Raw genomic sequence first — 19,004 nt, forward strand, 5'->3', positions numbered from 1 at the left:
AGGGGCGGCCGCGCCCGCCGCCACCGCCGCCATCTCAGGGCCGCGACAACACGGGCAGGAGGGGAGGGGCGGGGGTGAGGAGCGGCGCGCGGGGGCCGCTGGGACATGGAGTCCGCCCCGCAGGGGAATGGCGTGGAGCGCAAAGCCTCATGGGAGTTGTAGTCAGAGCCGCGGCGTCTGAGAGGCCCTGGGGAGCGTGCGGGACTACATCTCCCAGAGGCCTCTGCGGCAGAGCAGAGCGGCGCCGGCCGCCCCGCCCGCCGCGGTGCATTGTGGGACGGGAACTCCAAAATGGACAACCCGAAGGATGCGCCAGGTACGGTTGGGTTCGGTGCTTCCCTCCCTGTCCTCGTAGCTCCGGGGCCGCCCGCAGCGCTCCCCCCACCGCCGGTGGCACCGGGGGCCGGGGAAGGGGGGGCCGTGTGCGTGTGTGTGGGGGGGGGAGGTGGAGAGGGGCCCGTGTGTGTGGGCGGGGGGGGGAGGTGGAGAGGGGAGCGGGCCCGTGCCTGTGGTGGTGCCGGTGGTGGTGCCGGTGGTGGTGCCGGTGGTGGTGCCGGTGGTGGTGCCGGTGGTGGTGCCGGTGGTGGTGCCGGTGGTGGTGCCGGTGGTGGTGCCGGTGCCGGTGGTGGTGCCGGTGGTGGTTCCCGTCTCTCCTCCCCCAGGGGCTGCGGTGCCTCCAGCAGGCCCCGAGCCCCTCGGTGCTCGCTCTGATCCCTCCGTTTCCCGTAGGGAAGGCGAGCCGGTGGTTCGGGGTCGCGCAGTCCAAGTCTGCCAAGACAAACGTGAATCTTCTGCACCAGGAGGAGTTGATAGCACAGAAGAAGAAAGAGATCGAGGCCAGGCTTGAGCAGCAGGCGAGGCAGAAGTGCCCCAGCATCCCTCTGCTCGGGGAGTACGTGGGGGTTGCGGTGCTGGGAGCTTTGCTGGCTGGAAAGGGGCGCGTTGGGGAGGTGAAACTGAAGAGGGAAGCTTTGGAAAGCTTCACTTGGGGGTGAATACTGAGAGGTGAAATTGGGGATTGGGTACAGGTTAGAAGATGGTATTTGTGCTGTAGTTGATCTAGCAAGGCAAGAATGGGTATGTACTAACAGCAGTCAGGGTTTTAATAGGGTATTATTGCATTTTCCTTCTACTTCCTCTTTTTCTCTCTCTTATCCTCATTACCACAAAGAGTTAGTGCAGTTTCCAGCTAAACGCTTCCCAGGGGCAAGGAGAAATCCTGTTTCATCACAGTAGTAACTAAGTCAGGTGGAGAGTGGGGGTGAGTGCAGTAAGCAGCAAGCTGAACAGGGCTGTGCTTTTGGGAAGTCTGGTGTCTTCTCCACGTTAGAGGAGGTTGGTGGTGGCTGGGGAGGATGATGAGCACCATCACCTGCTTTTCTTTTCCTACTCAGAGATGATGGTGCTGAGAACGAAGCCTCTGTTTCCAATAAGTTTGTTAACGATGGCAGTTTCCTACAACAGTTTCTCAAGCTGCAGAAGGAAAAGTCAAGTACTGGTAGGTGGACTTCTGAGCAACAGGAGCCCTTAATTCTCCTGTGATCCCAGCTTTGTGTGAGCTGCCTCCATGTGTGTTCATGTTAAAAACCCTGCTATGAGCTGCCACCAGTAGGAGTAAGTTCTAAAGCAGCCATGACCCCTTCAGATTTGGTTTACAGAGATGTGACAGGGAGGTTTGCCCACTCTTTGCCTGCACTGCTGGCGTGATCCTTGCTATGTAAAAAACCATCCCAGCTTTCCTTTCATCTTGCAGCTTTTAGCAGTGTCTTTAACTTACTCTGAAAGTAACGGCCTGTTGCAGCTCTGTCACTGAGATGTTGTTCCTAACCTTAAAGGATGCACAGGAATTATTTTCCCCTCATTCTTTCCTAAGAAACTCCCCCGAGTTCTACTGAGAACTCGGCACCTGCTTCAGCAGCAAATGCTGGGAAGAAGCCTGGGCTGTTTGGGAAGCGGGCCGGGCAGGTCCTGAGCAGCATGCTGCACCAAGCACGGAGCTCCTCCCAGCCCAGACAGAGCCCAGGCACTGCTCGCCACAGTGTCTTTCAGTCGCCAGATGAAGATGAGGAGGAAGATTATGAGCAGTGGCTGGAAATTAAAGGTAAATGCCCCTTGGTTTGAGGTGCAGCTCACCCTAGTGCTAGGGGTGGAGTGTGGGAGCAGCATCCCTTCAGTGGGGGATGGTTTTTCCTTATGCTGTGCTTTGGTATTCCCGGCACAGTTCCTCTGTGCTGACTTCTGCATCATGAAATGGAAATGGCAGCAGTTAATGCTGGAGGCTCCTCCGAAGCTTCAGCAAAGAATGCTGGGAGGTATTCCTGATCCAGCCTAAGCCTGGGGTGGGAGAGGGATCATTTGCCATAGGTCGATTGGGTTTGTGCCTAGGAAGATGGGTTTTCCCTGAGTTACCAGGGCAAGTGCTTCACCACCTCTGTGGAAGTCACCTGTAGAGGCAAAAGATGTTTTACTCCTGATGGAACTCAGCTGTTTGCTTATCATGAGAATTCTGCTTTGGTACAGCTGACATTTATTATGCCTGGTGGTGACCTCCCTAGGCAATACACATAATGCTTGTCTTGAAAATGGAGCTTTAGCCTTTCTAATGGTAGAGAGTGAAGAGTTTGGGAGTGGTTGGTTAGAGGGGGGAAGCTGTGTGTGTTAAGCAATAAGATGACATGGGAGGCACAGAACTGAAATCAGAGTTTCTGCCTCTTTCCAAACTTCCATTAGAAAATCTTCCCTTTAAGTCCTTCCTGCTTGGAGCAGGATAGAAAAACAGTGAGGAATCTTGCAGCATTTAATAACCAACTTGATCTGGCTAATGCAGGCCAGGAAGCCCAGGGGCAGATTTGCTTAATAATCTGCATTTTATTTGTGTGCATTAATCAAGTATAAAATGTGATTGGAGTTGCTAAATGAGTCACACTGAGCTTTGTGTCATCATTTATTTCATTCTATGGTTACAAAACCATATCCAGCCTTTTCTGGTGGGATTTCTAAGAGCATCATATTGGCAAGTGTGAACTTAAGCATGAAATGCACTGCAGGAATGTGGCTGCAGTGAACAAAGATGGATTATGGACCCTTAATTTAAAGACTGTGGGTTCAAATCTCATCCATCTCCCACGTGCTCTTTGCTCAGTGCACTCCCCATCTATTGTTGTCTAGACAAGAGCCTGCTTTAGTCCCCATTGGGTCTGTTCTGCATCTGCTCTGTAACCACTTTCAGTGTTGGTGCATTTCTGCCTTGGCACAGAAGCCTAAATACAGTTTCTTGGAGACTGAGCTCTCCTCTTCTCTCCAGTGGGATTCCCTCCAAGCAAGAGCTGAGACATGGGCATATGCCAGTAGGAACAGCCACATGCTCCAGCTCCACAATCTGCCTCCCCTAGCTGGGTACAGAGTGATGTCTTGAGAACTGGAATCTGTAATGATGAGTAATGTGGTGGTTGAAGTCAAATCCCTGTTCCTCCCCATTGTGTTTTGTATGGAGTAGAATTATCAGAAGCAAATGATGTTGTGGTCCAAATTGTACCCTCAGCTGTGGGCATCCAAATGTAAGGCTTAGGCAAACGTAACATGAACTTCCTGCTAGAGGAGGCTGACAGTAAGCTGGTGGTTGTAAGTTGTATGGCTCTGTGAGACTGGATCCCCCATTTCATCCTTTCTCTTCCCATTCCCGTTCTACTTTTGTCTGCCTCCGTGGTTCTTAGAAGTAATGTACCTGTTGCCTGTTTGGTGTGTGAGTTGAACCCCAGTACTGACAGCTGCTTAAAGTTTTACCCCCAGAGGATGCGGACACCCGGGCATTGGTGGAAAAGCTGGCTAGGTTCGTGGCTGAAGGGGGACCACGGTTAGAGAAGGTCGCTATGGAGAACTACAAGGATAAACCAGCCTTTTTGTAAGTGTGGTCATTGCAACTCTTATCTTCCAAAGCACAACCCTCTCTCTTTGTAGGAGAAAAAGAGCCTCGTGCATAGAGTGGCTAAGTTGTAAATAATTGGTTCATTTAATAATTGCTGGGGAAACTGAGGCAGGAAGTGAAGTGCTGAGGAGGCAGATCAGGAAGAGCCAGGATACAGCCAGGGGGTCCGGCTGTGCCTTGTGAATGTCCAGCACATGGGATATGGCCTTGGTCTCAGGCCTGCTTCTGTCTCCTCTGCCATTGTGTGGCTGGGGACAGAGAATTCCCTGCTTGAGCAGAAGAAACTTCTTTGTTTCCCTTCAAGCAACACACAGAATTTGGATGCAAATCCTTAGATCAGAGCCGTGTGTATTTACATGTGCTGAAGATCTTGGGAACCACATTTTCAGTGTGTTCTGAGTAACTGATGTGTATTTAATTGGGTTTGGGCTGTTTATATCCCAGCGTATCAATATTTGTATAGTGGTTGCTGATGCAGGTATTTTGTTGTTTTTATCTCCATCTCCACGCCAGGTTTTTGCATAATAAGGAGAGCAGAGAATTCCTTTACTACAGAAAGAAAGTGGCAGAGATAAGAAAAGAGAAACAAAACTTACGGCCACCCCCTCTTCCAAAAGGTAATTGAGTGGGATCTGGAGAGTGTGAATTGCACATGTTCAATGTGTCCTCTTCGCTCTCTCTAACTGCTTGTTGGGGCTGTGCTAGAAACACTTGGAGTGGAGATTTGGCTGTCAGTCGAATTTCAAGAGATCAAACAGCACCATGAAGGTGGTGCCAAAACCGGTTGTTTCCCAAGCCCACAGCATCCTGTCCCATGCTCTGTGGAAAGGGCTCTTGGAAGAGATTTTCCTTCTACTTCTCAAAAACACTTCAAAGGAGCAAAAATCATTCTCCAGTGTGTGTGTTCTGGAAAGTTTCAGCCCTGAAAATGCAGTTAGGAAAAGTGGTTTATCTCAGATGTTCTTATTTGATTGATTGATTATAAATGGAAGTGGTTGGTTTGTTGGTTAGTTTGTTGACCATAATCCCCACTTCTGCTGTTGCTTCCTTCTCTGAAGCTTTTCTTTTCTGCTTGGGACATAAATCCTTGCATGGAAGGGGCTTTTTTCAGGTGGAAAACCAGCAGAAGTGGCTGAGCTGCCAACACAGGTGTGTGGGCAGTGGGATCTGGTTAGCTGTGATGAAACAAATGATTGAGTGGGTGAAGTGCAGTCTGTGGGCCAGGCATTTATCAGTTCCAGCCTGGCCTCCGTTTCAGGCATTTCATGTGGCCCTGGCAAATCCCTCAGTCTCTCTGTGTCAGCTTCCTCTCCTGTGGAAAGGAGTCTTCAGGCAACTCAGCTGTCATGCTGAGGAGTTAACACCTTGCATCGTGGTTTCATAGACTGCAGGCTGAAAGAGTGTGTTACCAGTATTAACTAAGTGATCCAGCAGCTTGGAAGCTAAGCATTATTATCCATGCTTTACAGGTGTGGAATATTGAAGCAAGGAGAGGTTATGACTTGGCCATGGCTTATAATCATATCTTCTGCCTCCTGGTCCTGTGCCAGCACTCTGGAGTACTGGCACTGGTACTGTGCAGGTAGCAAATGGTATATAAGGCTGTCATGGCTAAATAACATATTTGCCTGGCTCCTTATAAACATTAAATATGCTTGAAATATTAATTCTCTGTGCCTTTGGATGAGGGCTGCAGTAGCCACCTCTTCCAGGTGAGGAATGGGACCATTCCATGGAGAATTTCCTCTGTCCTCCAAGCCTCCCCTCAAATGACTAGCAGAGATGTGTGACAGTAGTACAAGTTTGCCACTTTCTTAAGGCTTTCCCATTGCTCCTGGGGACTTCAGTGGCAAAGCCTTTAATGAGAAATGATTGTGAGTGCTGAGGTGTCACCCTGCATGGGGCAGAAACTGCAGCAGAGAGAAACAAGGGTCCACCTTTGGACACAGAAGCTGGTTTGTGTGTTAATCTGCTCTCATCTCGCTCCTGACACAGGGGAAGCTGCTGTCTCAATGGGCACTCCTCTGGTTACAAAGTCATTGTACAACCTTATGCAAAATGATGCTTTTTGTGTTCTAAACTCTTATGACTGTTGCTGTGTAATATTTCTAAAACTTAAACTCGACCTTTTGCCCTTATTCTGCTCTTGGGGTTCTTAGACCAGATAGGCTTTGACTGTTGCTTGTGTGAGTTGGGCCCAGTACTGACAGCCTGCTTAAAGTTTCACCCCCAGACGACGAAGAGATAAAGAACTCTGCAGAGAAACTGGCCAGGTTCATAGCAGCCGGGGGGCCAGAGATGGAAGCTATTGCTGTGCAGAACAACAGAGAGAACCATGCTTTCAGGTAAAGGAAGAAACATGCTGCTCACTGGAATGTTGTGGGGCTCTTTTTTAAGGGGGAGTAGTAGCCAAGCTTGTGATAACTCTGAAGTCACAAGGGCAGTGCACTTCTGTACCATTGATACTTGAACGTTCTCAAGCTTCACAGTTTAAATCAAGGGGCAGAAAGAGAGAGAAATCAGTTTGCTTTCCCCAAAATCAATGTACAGCTTCCACCCCCTCCTCACCTGCTTTCTGTTGCAAGGTACAGATGTGATCCTAACCTTTCTGCTTCTCCATGTAGCTGTTTGTTGGTGTAGGCTGTCAGCCACTGCTGCCCAGTTAATTTCCTGGGCTGCTCTTTGCACAGCATCCCCACTAACGTGCAGGTAGCATTCCTTGTCTGTTAGGCCCCCGTCTGGAATCTCTTATTTAGCCTTTCAGATGTGAATTGCTCTCTTCAGTGCACACCGACAGTTGTTTAATGCCTCCCTTTGGTCTCATCCATGTTTCATTTTTCTGCTCTTACAAATAGTTGGATGTGTTCCTTGGAAGTGAAGTGGCTCTCAACAAGCCGGATTCTGTTGCTTGTATCTCAGTTTATTGACTGCCTTCTGGCTCTCTGGGGTGCTCCCTTTGTGTTGTGGGTTCCATTAGGCAGATGTGCTGATAGCTGAGTTCTTCCAGGATTTACTTTAAAACCCTGCTGTGATCCCACCTGAGCACAGTCAAGTTCAACACTCGCTCCTCTGTTAGGATTTTGTCAGGTTTGCCATAGGGAGGGCCCCATCCTGCCCTTTTTGGGGTCCTGGAGCAATCCTTAATGCTGATATTCAAATGGAGAGTTGCAAGATAGTGTTTGAGTTTGCCTGTGTGTTGTGCAATGATAGATGGAAAAGGCCTGTCATCTCTTTGGTTTCCTTGTGGGACCAGACACTATCCTGAGGAGAGGTTACACCAAGAGTTTTACTGGTCCCCTGTAAAGGGAAGACTGGAGAGGACTTAGGAATAAGTAGGATTTCAGTGTGAGGAACTGAAACTGCAGTGAGCTCAAAGAGAGGATGTGTTTGTAACCATCATTGTATTGACTTGTGTTTCATTTCACACGTTGCTGCTAGCTTGAGGATTGTTCATGTTCTTCCTTCAGAGACCAAGGACATTTATTTCACACAAAAGGTCAGAGATGCCTGTTTCTGGAAGGGATAGCAAATAAAGCAGTGGGGTTTGCGTGTGAGGGAACAGAAGGAGCAATCATGGTCTAATCAAGCAGGCTGGTAATGTCAGTGCTTTTAGCTTGACTGGAGGGCTGGGGAGCAGTTTCTTTAGGCAGTCCTTTGGCATTCCCACTGGTAAAACCTGAACGTTTGGGAACTGAAACCTGACATGTTGTGGAGCACTTGCAGTTTTCCCATTCATCTTCCAGAAGGCAGGTGAAGGTGGGGGGAGGACTTTGCACTTCCAGAAGTGTAACGTGTGTGCTTATTTGGCAGCAGAAATAGCTCGTGAATGGGAAATGCATTTCCTGATCCCAAAGGAAACCTTGCAAAAGCACTTGGAGCCCTGCATTGCATGCATGCATACACAGGATGGTGCTGCAGAGCAGGGAAGTGTGGGGAAGACTGGTTGTGCAAGAGCAGTGCAGCAGAGAAGAGCCCTGACCAAACTGTTCTGTACCCAACCCCTGCATAGCACTGTTTGAGCTAAACTTGCTGGCTTTGACTTCTTGACAGGTTTCTATATGAGCCAAACAGCAAAGCCTACAAGTACTACAAGCACAAGCTGGAGGAGTTCCGGAAGGACAAGAGCATCACTGCAAGTGCCCCTTTGCCTGAAGAGCCCAGTCAGAAAAGGAAGAGCAGCCCTGAGACATCCCCGTCAGTTATGGGCTTACCAGCTTTGCCTTTGCCCCTGCCCTTGCCCTCAGCTTCACCATCATCCTCCTCTACAACTGCACCTGATGAGGCAGCTGCAGCTACTCCTCCAGGCACTGTGAAGAAGAAGAGGAAAAGCAGGTGGGGGCCGGAGGAGGAGAAGGTTGAAGTACCTCTGCCACAGCTTGTCCAGCAGCTGGAGTCTCCTGCCCCTCTCACAGGTTAGTGGGGCTGTATATTGTGGTGAAGAACTGTTCTGCATTAGCACAGCTGGCTTTGCAAGGAGAAAATCCAGTGAGTCTTATCTCCTGTTGTAATCTCCAGGCTTGCCAGCCCCTATCTTTCAGCTGGGCCTAGCAGCTAGCTCTCCCCTGGGTGGAAACCCAGATAAATCACTTTATCTTGCTGACACCAGGGATTGGATCTTATCGTTCTCCAGCTATCTCTGAACCCCTGCTGTGCTATAGCTCATTACAGCCTCAGCCTCTCTGTTGTTTAGGGCTATTTCACTTCAGGAAGAGAGTCTGTCAGAAAACAACTATCAAAGGCTGAACTGTGCTTATTCCCCATGGTGGGATAAAATCCTTGTGCAGCGCTTCCATCTCCCTCTAACTGATCAGAAGGCTAAATGGGAATAGCTGTTCCCCAAGAGCTGATGAACACAAGTAACTTCCAATTTATACCCATTTCAGTTCCGTTGATGACAGATGAGCTTCACAGTTCTCAGCCAGTGTTGAGGCTCAGGCTCCTGGTACTTTACCTGCCAGGTTCAACTGAGAGGTGCAGCTCTCTGAGTGCTGGAAGAGAATTCTCCCAGTTGGAGCCCTTCACACTAGCTCTCAGAGGCTGAACTCTGGTGCCCATCAGTGCATGTGCAAGGTCATGAGGCAGTTAGAGCTGCATACAGAAATGGAGTCCCTCAAGGAAAGCATCCTTTGAGTTGCAGGGTGAGCCCATGGGTAATTCTCAACATGCTGGCAGCCTGTGCAGTTCATTGCTCCAGCAACTGTGTGGGTCTTCTGCTTTGGCTGGGTTTTAGAAGAGATAACTGCTCAGCCCTTCATATCTGTGACCATTAGGTTTGGGTAAGGTGTAGGATACGTGATGTGGTGTCTGTGGCTCTGCAGAGGGCAGGAGGGAAGGAAGGGCTCCATCTAATCCAGCACTTCAAATAGAGATGAAGTTCCTATGTGGTTCTTCTGATCACAGCCCTATGCAGAAGTCTTGGCTATACGTCTCCTAGGTACAGGACAAGATACCAACCTGGAGGGATTCATTTGACCTTGAGTTGCTGCTTGTACCTCTGGAGTACTTGTTTTGCAGGCAGTAATGAAGCTTCCATGGTGTAGCTGGGCAGATGCTATTGAAACAAGGCTCAGGTTCTGTCTTCACCCCCCTGCTGCAGTGGGGGGAGGCAGGGGTGTCTGTGTGCTCATTCCAGCATGCTGCCTGCTGAAATCTCCACTGGCTCTTTCAGCCTCCCCTTCATTAGACAGGGACATGCTTGTGTTCAGGCTCACTTTCTGCAGGGCTTTGTGTCAAGTAGAAGAAAGGGACAGCAACCAATTTGCCAGGCAGAACAAACCAACCTTTAGCATGGTGTTAATGCTCTGCAGGGGGAAGGGTTTGGTTTTTATCGGCTCAGATGGACTCTTCCCTTTTTAGGATGAATATCTTCAACCTGGAATTCCAATGACCCCTCTGGTCCTAGGGAAGGTCAGAGATGCACAGGATGCTTTGGTACCTCAGTATTGACATCTTTAGTCTGTTATGCTTAGCAAGAGTTTTGGGTTGAGTGGAGAACTTTTCTGATTCTTTTCCTGTCTACTTTTAGTAATAAATCAGTATCATGAGAGGAGAATGTGTGTCCCTTCTGGACAGAAACAAGGCTTCTCTTACTGATATCAAAACCCTTAACTGCATACATCCTGCAGGGACTGACAGCTGCAAAGCAGAACAGAGCAGAGATACTGGGATTAGGGAACTCTGGACTAATGGGAAATTACAGGCTGTCATTAGAACTCTGTGAAAGCTAATACTGGAATGCTTTGGGTCTGATTAGTTTTAATTGAGGGAGATCTTCAGGCTGTGAAGCAAGAAATCAGGCACTTCTGTATTGGGATTTCTCCTGCTGTCCTTAAAGGACGTTCACTGCTCTTGTAACAAGCTCCTTTTCCGGCATGTGGGAAGGGATAAACCTTCAGGTAGCCTCCTGCCAATGCTGCAGATAGACTGCACCATTAACCCTGGAGGCAAAGCTGATGTCATTCCAGGGAAACAAATGTATTTTTCCCAGGCCTGCTGAACGTGAAACTGGGAAGCAACTTCTTATCACACAGCGTTTGCCTGTGCTAGCCCAGTGGAAAGAACTTCTAAATCTTATCTATTTGTATGCAAATTCACTGACTGATCTTACAAAGAGACCTTTCTATCTTGGGGTGGAGCTTTGCTTTTTCTGTCAACTTTTGCCTGTGTTGTGCTGCTTTGGGCCCAGCCTCCAAAAATACCTCCCAGAGCTGAATGTCTGCAGTGACTTTCATCATCTCTCAGCAGAAAGCACCAGAGCAGTCAGAGAAACCAGATGTAGTTTTAACACAAGAAGGAGCAATGGCATATGCTTTCTGGGAAGGAACAGAAGATGCTCCAGTCCCACCTTTCTCCTTTAAGGGGGTTATGTATATGCTGGGTTAAGGCAGCACCTCGTGGGGCCTCTTAGCCTGTGTGTTAATGCAGTTCAGAGCTGAGCCAGAGAGCTCCTGACCTTTGTGAAGGGCAGAGACTCGGTGCATTCAGAGGAGGCTTTCCCCTGCCTTGACCCAGGGGGTGAATCTTTGACTGGGGCTGATGCTGAAGTGCCCCAGTCTCACATAACATGTGCAGCCAGATTCTTTACATGGCATGAGCATAGTGTGTTCATAAAACTGTTTCCAAACCTCACTGCTCTCCCAGCCACAAATTGGGTTGTTTAGCAGCAATAGAAAAGTTTCTTTTCCTAGTTGCTCTTATTTCTTGGGAGCTGGAAGTGCCTATCCCAGCAGCAAGCCCAGCATAACCCAGCTTCTTGCTTCTCTCCCCTTGGAAAACCTCTTGCAGTGTTTTACATAACTCTTTCTGCAGAGTTGACTCCCGGCTCTGGTGTGAATGTGCAGAGGCTGTAGCTGCAGGAGGGAGGGTGGATGTGCTGGTTTCTGCTCTCCTTGGGAGCCTGGAGTTAAGCTGCTTTCCCATCCTGGAGTCCTCAGCCCAAAGCATGAGGGGAGAGTGCTCAGATCGATTGCCCTGAGTGCCAGTGAGGGGAAGAGAGCTGCTGACCCCTGGGGCCTCATTACCATCTTGTGTAGACGTTTGGTGTCATGAACAATGATCTTACTATTATCAGGCTTCATAATTAATAGATGATGAATAAGTAATGAAGCATCATTTGATTGTAGTCTGGACTTACACTCAGATGGAGGCTTTTGCAGGCATTAGTAGGAAGATATCCTTGCCTTGTACTGAAAAATGCAGCACCCTTTCAAGTGTGGGTTTGTGTCTTCTTTTAATCCCTTAAAAATTTAATTGTTGGGATCTTGGCTCTGAGGTGCTGTAGAGGGAAGCTGCCAGCATTGCTGGATAGAGCTGAACCAGCTTCGCAAGGCAATCTTCATGTTAAATCTCTTGCAGCCCCAGCAGTGTTTCTATTACTTTCCTTCATAGTGCTGCAATTCCAAATAGGTTTCCTTCTACCCCTTCCCCCCCAAACAACCCTTTCCCTTTGCTTGTCGTTTGAACTCAAAGTGCTCTGTGGTCATTTTAAACCCATAGGTGCCCTGCCCAGATAATGTTAATGTCTAATTTCAGGGCTTATCTGATAAACCAGTAAAAATCATTCCAAAGGAGGAGCATCCAAAAGGGGATACTGCAGAAAAAGGAGGATACATCAATGGGATTGTCAAGCAGAAAATGTCAGATGCCCCCTCTTTGAAAGCAGGGGCACCATCCCTGGCAATGCAGCTTGTGGGCCTGCAGATCAGAAGCTCAAATTCCCTTGGGGAATAGCAGCTTCCAGAAGCAGCACAATGCTCAGGTCTGTGTTCTGGTGTGCTCATTTGCTTTTCAGTTGGAATGAAGTTGCTGCTTACATAGGAATCAGCAGACACTTGGTGCACAGGTTGGGCAACACACTGACAGGCTCAGGTCTACTGGTGACTTCATGCTGAGTAACTAATAGCACCCTTTAAAAGCCTGGGCTTCACCAGGAAGCCCGCTGAGGGGAATGGATAGTTCTTGAAGCATGGTGTAGCAGGTTGCCATGCAGTGTGGCCACGAGGATGTGACACAGTTTGGGGAGAGGCCTGGACCAGGGTGAGGAAATACTGAGTTGAATGATCTGTGAGCATTCTTGCTCCTGTGGTTTCTACATCCTGCCAGGTGCTTGTTCTTCAGTTAATGCTGAAACCATGGAATGAATGCAAACCTTCCTGGAGGGCTCTTCAGCTGTGGGTTCACTGCTCTCAATGGCTGTCTCATTTCTGAAAGTCTTTTAACGTGTGCTTATTACAGTTCAGGACCTCAAGGGTCTTGGTTATGAAAAAGGGAAACCAGTTGGTTTGGTGGGTGTGACGGAGCTCTCTGAAGCCCAGAAGAAACAGCTGAAGGAGCAGCAGGAGGTAATACCCTGAAATGATTTCCTAATTCATACTGTGTTGCAGCATGGCTGGCTTAGATGGGAGGGTGGAAGTGGCGACAGCAAAGAAACTTCACTGGGGCCCACAAATAAATCTCTAGGATTTGTGCTGAATGCCAAAGAATTGTGATGCTGCAGTCAGCAGAAACAGGAGAGGACTTTGGGGAATACGAATGAAGCCAACCAATTGCTGTCCTACCAAACTAAACCCCCAGATCTATAAGGTCTCTTGTGTCACATCTGCAGCTGGTTATATATTCCTCCAGCAGTGGGGAGGAGGAGAGTAGAGACTTGGGATTTTGAGGGGAATCGGGGCAGAATTGGCTTTTGCCAGAACGTGAGGGTGATGTTTAAGCTGTGTGGGGATGAGGAGATGGCAGCAGCCCTCAGTGTTAACATCAAGGTGCCTCTGTTGGAGCAACCAGTACATAATGCATAATGCTTCTGTTTGATCTGAGAAGTGAGTGGCTCAGATCAAGCAACAGCACTTGCTGCCTGTGGGGATTTGTAGTTGTCATAACCTGTGTGTGTGTAGGGCAGCTGGGGAGGGTGCAGGCTCTGCTGCAGAGCTCTGTGTGCCCCTGGCACTCTGCTGACTGCAGTGGGGGTCTTACTGAGTGCACTGTTGCTTCTCTTCCTCTAGATGCAGCAGATGTATGATATGATCATGAAGCACAAGCAAGCCATGCACGATATGCAGATGATGTGGGAAAAGGCAATCCAGGAGCACCAGTATGACTATGACAGTGATGAAGAGGTAGACAGTGAGCTGGGAACATGGGAGCATCAGCTTCGGCGCATGGAGATGGATAAGACACGAGGTGTGTAGGGAGCTGCCATGCAAACGTCTTGCTCACTCTGTGGTTGCTCAGTGGCCTCCAGAGGGAGATGTTTGAGATCACATTGTTGGCATGGGAAGTTGCAGGGTCACTTTTCACTGCTCTGCTGTGGCTTCCCTGCCTGTTGAGTGGAGATAATCACCATGGGTTGCTGGGAAGCTTTATGCTTCACAAACCCTCTGAAATTCGAAGTCAGAGCACTGTCTTATTGCTGGTTTCTCTTCTCTTGGGCAGAGTGGGCTGAGCAGCTGACCCAGATGGGCAGAGGGAAACATTTCATCGGAGACTTTCTTCCACCTGATGAGCTGGAGAAATTCATGGAGACATTCAAGGCACTGAAGGTGAAACAGCCAAATTCAGAGCGGTGGCAGCACTTCATGTTGTTCTGAGCAGGGAGGGAAAGGTCTCAAGTGTGCTTAGCCCTCTGTCACAGCACTTAGCTCCCTCACACCTTGAGGTACTTCTGCCCTTACCCTGGGAGCTCTGTTCCTTCTGGAGGAAACAAGGGGTAAATAGCAGTAGCAAAGTAGAGAGCAGACTATTGGGACAGGATTTGGGGGTTAGCTGCAGTTGCAGACCAGCCTCTTGGACTCTCTGTGGTTTGGCTGGTCCTGTTTCAGGCAAGTGGTTGCTGATGGATGCCAAGCAAAGCAAATGTGAATTTTTATCTAGATGAGTGCAGTAAAGTGAAAATATAAAACCTCCAAAAAGCTTATGTGAAGCACTTCAGTACCTGCCAATTCTTCCTAAACTGTAGGACTTCTTGATGCTGGCACATCCTTCTCGCTGTTTCTGTGTTGCCAGCATGGGGTCTGACGTTCCCTGGCTTAAGTAAGAACTGTATCTGAAGCATTCCCTGCTTCTTGCAGATTGTTCCAGGCTTGGGCAGTGCTTATCATTTACCTGCTTCCTTCCCTGTGGTGGTGCAGAGCTGGAATCCCAGGGAATGCTGTTAGTTATTAATTGCTTGCCAGAGCCATCCTAACTTGGAGTAGCTGATGCTGATTTTCCCTTCCTCTGCCCCACAAAGAGAGAAGAATAACCAACAGTCTTTTGTGCCTCTGCAGGAAGGACGGGAGCCAGATTATTCCGAATACAAGGAGTTCAAACTGACTGTGGAAAACATAGGTTATCAAATGCTAATAAAGATGGGCTGGAAGGAAGGCGATGGACTCGGTTTGGATGGACAGGGGATTAAAAACCCAGTCAGCAAGTAAGCAGAGTCCTTCTACTATTGATTTAGTCCTTTCCTCTTGGGTTGGTAATTGATGTTCCTTCTCTGGCCTACTGGAAGCAGCTGCAGTGAATGTGAGTGTAATTCATCACTGGAGCAGAATATGGAATCCTTGCAACAAAGGAGAAAAATGCTTTCTGATTTCTCTGGGGTTCCCCCCCACACACAGAGCCTGGATTTGTTACTTTAGCTCAGGCAGGAGCAATGATCTGAGCCAGGAGTGTTTTGATTCTAATCTCAATTTGCATGCTGAGCTCTTCTGGGAGGTGCTGTCTCCCCAGTTATAAAATGAAGATAATACTTGTCCACACCTCCCCTCTCCCAGGATGTGTGAGGATTAAATCATGTCTTTAAAGTCATACATTTATTTAGTAAATATATTCAAGAACGTGCCTTTTGCATCTGAAGCCCAGTTGGTCCCTGGTGTGCTGTGGGTGAAAGGATGCTACTGCTGGACCTGTGCTTGAAAGATGCTTCAGTCCAGATCAGAGCTTTGTGTGAGATCATGCAACTGCCTTGACGTCACTCTTTAGTACTAAAGTTTTCTGATTTGATCACACTTTGTATGTAACCAAGCATAATGAGTTCTATCCAAGAATAGATGAGCAGCTCTTTTTAGGTAGCTCATCTGTTGGTAACATATGCTGAACTTCAAAACCCAATATTGGGGGCAGGAAGTTCTCCGAATTGGGTTTTTTAGCATTAGATCCTTTTAGAAATAGCAGTTGTTTGTTTACTGCACAGTGGAAAGTCTGCAAATCAGTTCTGCTCCTCTCTAGCAAGAAGATCTCTTTGGCAAAATGCTTATTGGGTCAGAGAAGTTCTGTGGTAAGAGATTGCTGTAGTCAAACCAGCAAAGCTTGCAAACAGAGGGACGGCGGATTCTGTCCATCACAGGCTTGAAGAAGGTTTGCGCTTTACTTGGGTTCTATCATCTCTGCTCCTAGAACTGGTAGGAAGGTGCTGCTGCAGAGGGAAAGGAATTGCTGCCACTTCTGGAGTGTTCTGATGTGGAGGAGTAAGAGGCAGGTACATTTAGCAGATCTGTGTGCCTCGCTCAGTGAGGTACAAACGGAAGCATTTGATTGCCAAAGGTGAGTCTGCCGGGCAGAGCACTGTTCAGCAGGGAGGCATCCAAACTGCAGATGCTATTTCTCTTCCAGCTGTAAAAGGTTAACCAAATATATGTTGACACTCCTGCTTCCATCTAACAACAGCAAGCATCATTGATTCAGAAGGGCAGTGTAGCAACATGGCAAATGCAATAAGCTGCTCAGTATTAGCTGTCTGTCTTGATGCAGTGCACTCTGTGTGACGATGCCCAGTGCTCCCTGATACCTGTTCTCCAGCCCTGCCGACAAGAGGCAGCGTGCCTTTCTGGGGAAGAGGAAGGTGATCTGTCATGTCTTTGTTCCCCCTTTCCAAACAGGGGAACTGCTACTGTGGATGGAGCTGGTTTTGGCATCGATCGTCCCGCTGAGCTCACCAAGGAGGATGATGAGTACCAAGCATTCCGTAAGCGAATGATGCTCGCCTACCGCTTCCGACCAAATCCATTGGTAAGGTGGTCCCAAAATGAGAGCAGGCACAGTGACAAACCCGCTGAGGCTTCTGTGTGTGTCTCGTAAGGGTGGGGGTGTTTCTAGCACTTAGCCAAGAGAGCAAATGCTGTGAAAGTTTCTCTTTTGATCCTGCTTTCATGCTGAATCACATTATCGCTACCAAAACAGCCACGGATGCGCAGTTTTCTTTGCCATCACTTTATTTTTAACCACAAAAGCCTATGGGTTGAGTTTTATCTGGTGCATACCAAGTATAAACGCTGAGCGCAGAGGATACGGGGGCTTGTCCATGGGTTCTTTTGGATATTGTTTTCCTGGTTGCAAAAGGCGGCTCCGTTTGCATTGGCCTTGTCCATTCCACATACCAGCACGCCTTGAAAGCTCCAGTTCTAATTTGTGATGGGCAAAGCTCAGGTTTTCAGAAATGTCCCATTTCAGTGGCTTTTTCAGGTAATCAAGCTCAGATGCTCATTGTTCTCTGAAGACAACAGTTTGGGTTCATTTTTCTCTTCTTCCCCACAGAACAACCCGCGACGACCTTACTACTGAGAATGCTTTTGGGGGACAACGTGTTTTCAAATCCAGTTGTAATTTTTCTGTGAGATGTTATTAAACTGCATTATCAGTCTCTTATTTGCTAATATTGTAAAACTCTTCGGAGTCACGATACCATCTGTCACCCAGAAGAGCCCCCTCGAGTGTCACAACAGCCGTGTCATAACAAGGCCTAGGTGGTGCTTGAGGAGGAGAATAGAGCAGGTGAGAACAGACCTTCACATGGTGCCCTGCTGACAGGGGAAGGGTAGCACCAAAGATACTAGTAAGTAGTTCAGGGACTTCATTTGTGTTTAGCTCAGTGCCATGTTACAGGGAGTGCATTTTGTGTGACTCTGCAGATCCTCTGCTGTTCGGATGTGCAGCTTGTGCTGCTTTAGGTTGGTTGGTTGGGTTGTTAATGACAAGTACAACAAGGGGCTATCTCCACCCCAGGTTTTGGGGCTGTTGTTCAAGTCAGGCTATTGCTCCCTGAAGAACTGGGTTCTGATGTTGTCATGAAGCCAGAAGTGTAGTCTGACCTTCACCTGACATTGCAAAACCAGTGCCTAGTTGGTTTATCTCTGGCCTATGGAAGACAAGATGTGGATTGGTGTGGAGTGTGGCTACAATGCTTGAGGGATGTGGGGGCAAGTTCCTCAGAGGTGATGGCTTCTTGGTCTCTTGAACACTAAGTTCACCCCAAAAGACTTGAAAACCAAGAGATTTGCTGCAACTTCCTGTGGCTCAGGGTGCTGAAGAATCAAGCCTTCAGCCACAGCTTGGCAAAGGCCATTTGGATTTTGTTGTCATAAGAAACCTCTTTACAGATACAAATTTTCTTCATTCAATCTGTAAATAAAATAAAACTCATTTGTTCCTTAGTTTTAATCACTGAACTTTTGGGAGTAGTTGCTCTTACTGTGAGTTTTCATAGGCTGAGGGACTGTTCTGCACCTCTTTCCTTCCAAGCATCTTAAACCAATGTGCGATTGATTGGTTTGGTTTCTTCTGCCTTTGTTTCCCTTCCATCCAGGTACGTGGTGTGTGCTTCCCTTTTGTTGACTTTTCTTACCAACATCAAGCCAAGCATTTGGCTTTCAATAAAACCCTTTGAAACAGTCAAATCGGGAGGGTTTCATTTGAGGAGAATCCAAGTGAGTCAGGTCTCATGCTGGCAGCGGGTGCATGGGGAGGTTGTGCTGGGGCTGAGTGTGAGCATGGGAGACTGGGAAATAGAGATAACAAAACCAGGCAGGTCTGAGGCAGGGCTCTCAGCTTCTGCTCACGTCATTGAGGTCACTGTGACAAGTGCTTCCCTGGGAGGTTAGGCCATGGGACTGTTTGGTTTTGCCCTGTTGTGGTTTGATCTTGGCTGCTCTTGCTATCAGGTCTTTAAAGCCAGTCTGATACTACAGTGATCCCCGTGTACTTTGTTGTGTTGGTAAAAGCTGCTTGAGAATCAGGCTGGTTTGGGTTTTAAGGGACCTTAAAGCTCATTCAGTTCCAACCCCTGCCACGGGCAGGGACCCCTTCCACTGGAGCAGCTGCTCCAAGCCCCTGTGTCCAATCTGGCCTTGAGCACTGCCAGGGATGGGGCAGCCACAGCTTCTCTGGGCACCCTGTGCCAGCGCCTCAGCACCCTCACAGGGAAGAGCTTCCCAAGATCTCATCCCTTTCCAGCTGACATGGGGCTGGGATGCTGGGATGCTCTGAGCTGCTGTTGCAAGAGCAGTGTGACTGATGCAACACTTGTAGATCCAGTGTTGGAGACAACCTGTAAGTTGCTGTGTTGTGTCCCCCTGTGTTCCCTGATTTCACCCTTTTCCTGTCCCACAGGGTCTTGTGCTGCTCTTTGGGCACTGTGGGGCTGGTGAGTGGTTTCTCAGCTACAAACCCTATCTTGGCCCTGAGCCCCCTTTGCTCTCGGGCTCCGTAGGCTGCAGGAACAGCACCCATTGAGCCTTTCCTTGTCAGTGGGGTGCTGATGAGGCTCACAGGGAGTGTGTGAGTTCCTCCTGCCCAGGAATGATGAACAAACCCAGGGCAAAGT

General features: G+C 48.6%; 1 protein-coding gene across 1 annotated transcript; it reads left to right on the forward strand.

Annotated features, from left to right (window-relative positions):
• The first annotated feature begins 273 nt into the window (after positions 1-273).
• SUGP1 (SURP and G-patch domain containing 1) lies at positions 274-18,078 on the forward strand. The gene is made up of 14 exons (XM_034070700.1): positions 274-316; positions 730-892; positions 1,395-1,498; positions 1,874-2,101; positions 3,778-3,901; positions 4,439-4,542; positions 6,147-6,270; positions 7,976-8,337; positions 12,659-12,765; positions 13,426-13,603; positions 13,856-13,962; positions 14,689-14,834; positions 16,285-16,414; positions 16,940-18,078. The coding sequence occupies exons 1-14, from the start codon at positions 292-294 to the stop codon at positions 16,964-16,966; spliced, it is 1,929 nt and encodes a 642-aa protein (XP_033926591.1). The 5' UTR covers positions 274-291; the 3' UTR covers positions 16,967-18,078.
• Positions 18,079-19,004: the final 926 nt, after the last annotated feature.

This window comes from Melopsittacus undulatus, chromosome 19, assembly GCF_012275295.1.
Source record: "Melopsittacus undulatus isolate bMelUnd1 chromosome 19, bMelUnd1.mat.Z, whole genome shotgun sequence".
Taxonomy (NCBI): Eukaryota; Metazoa; Chordata; class Aves; order Psittaciformes; family Psittaculidae; genus Melopsittacus; species Melopsittacus undulatus.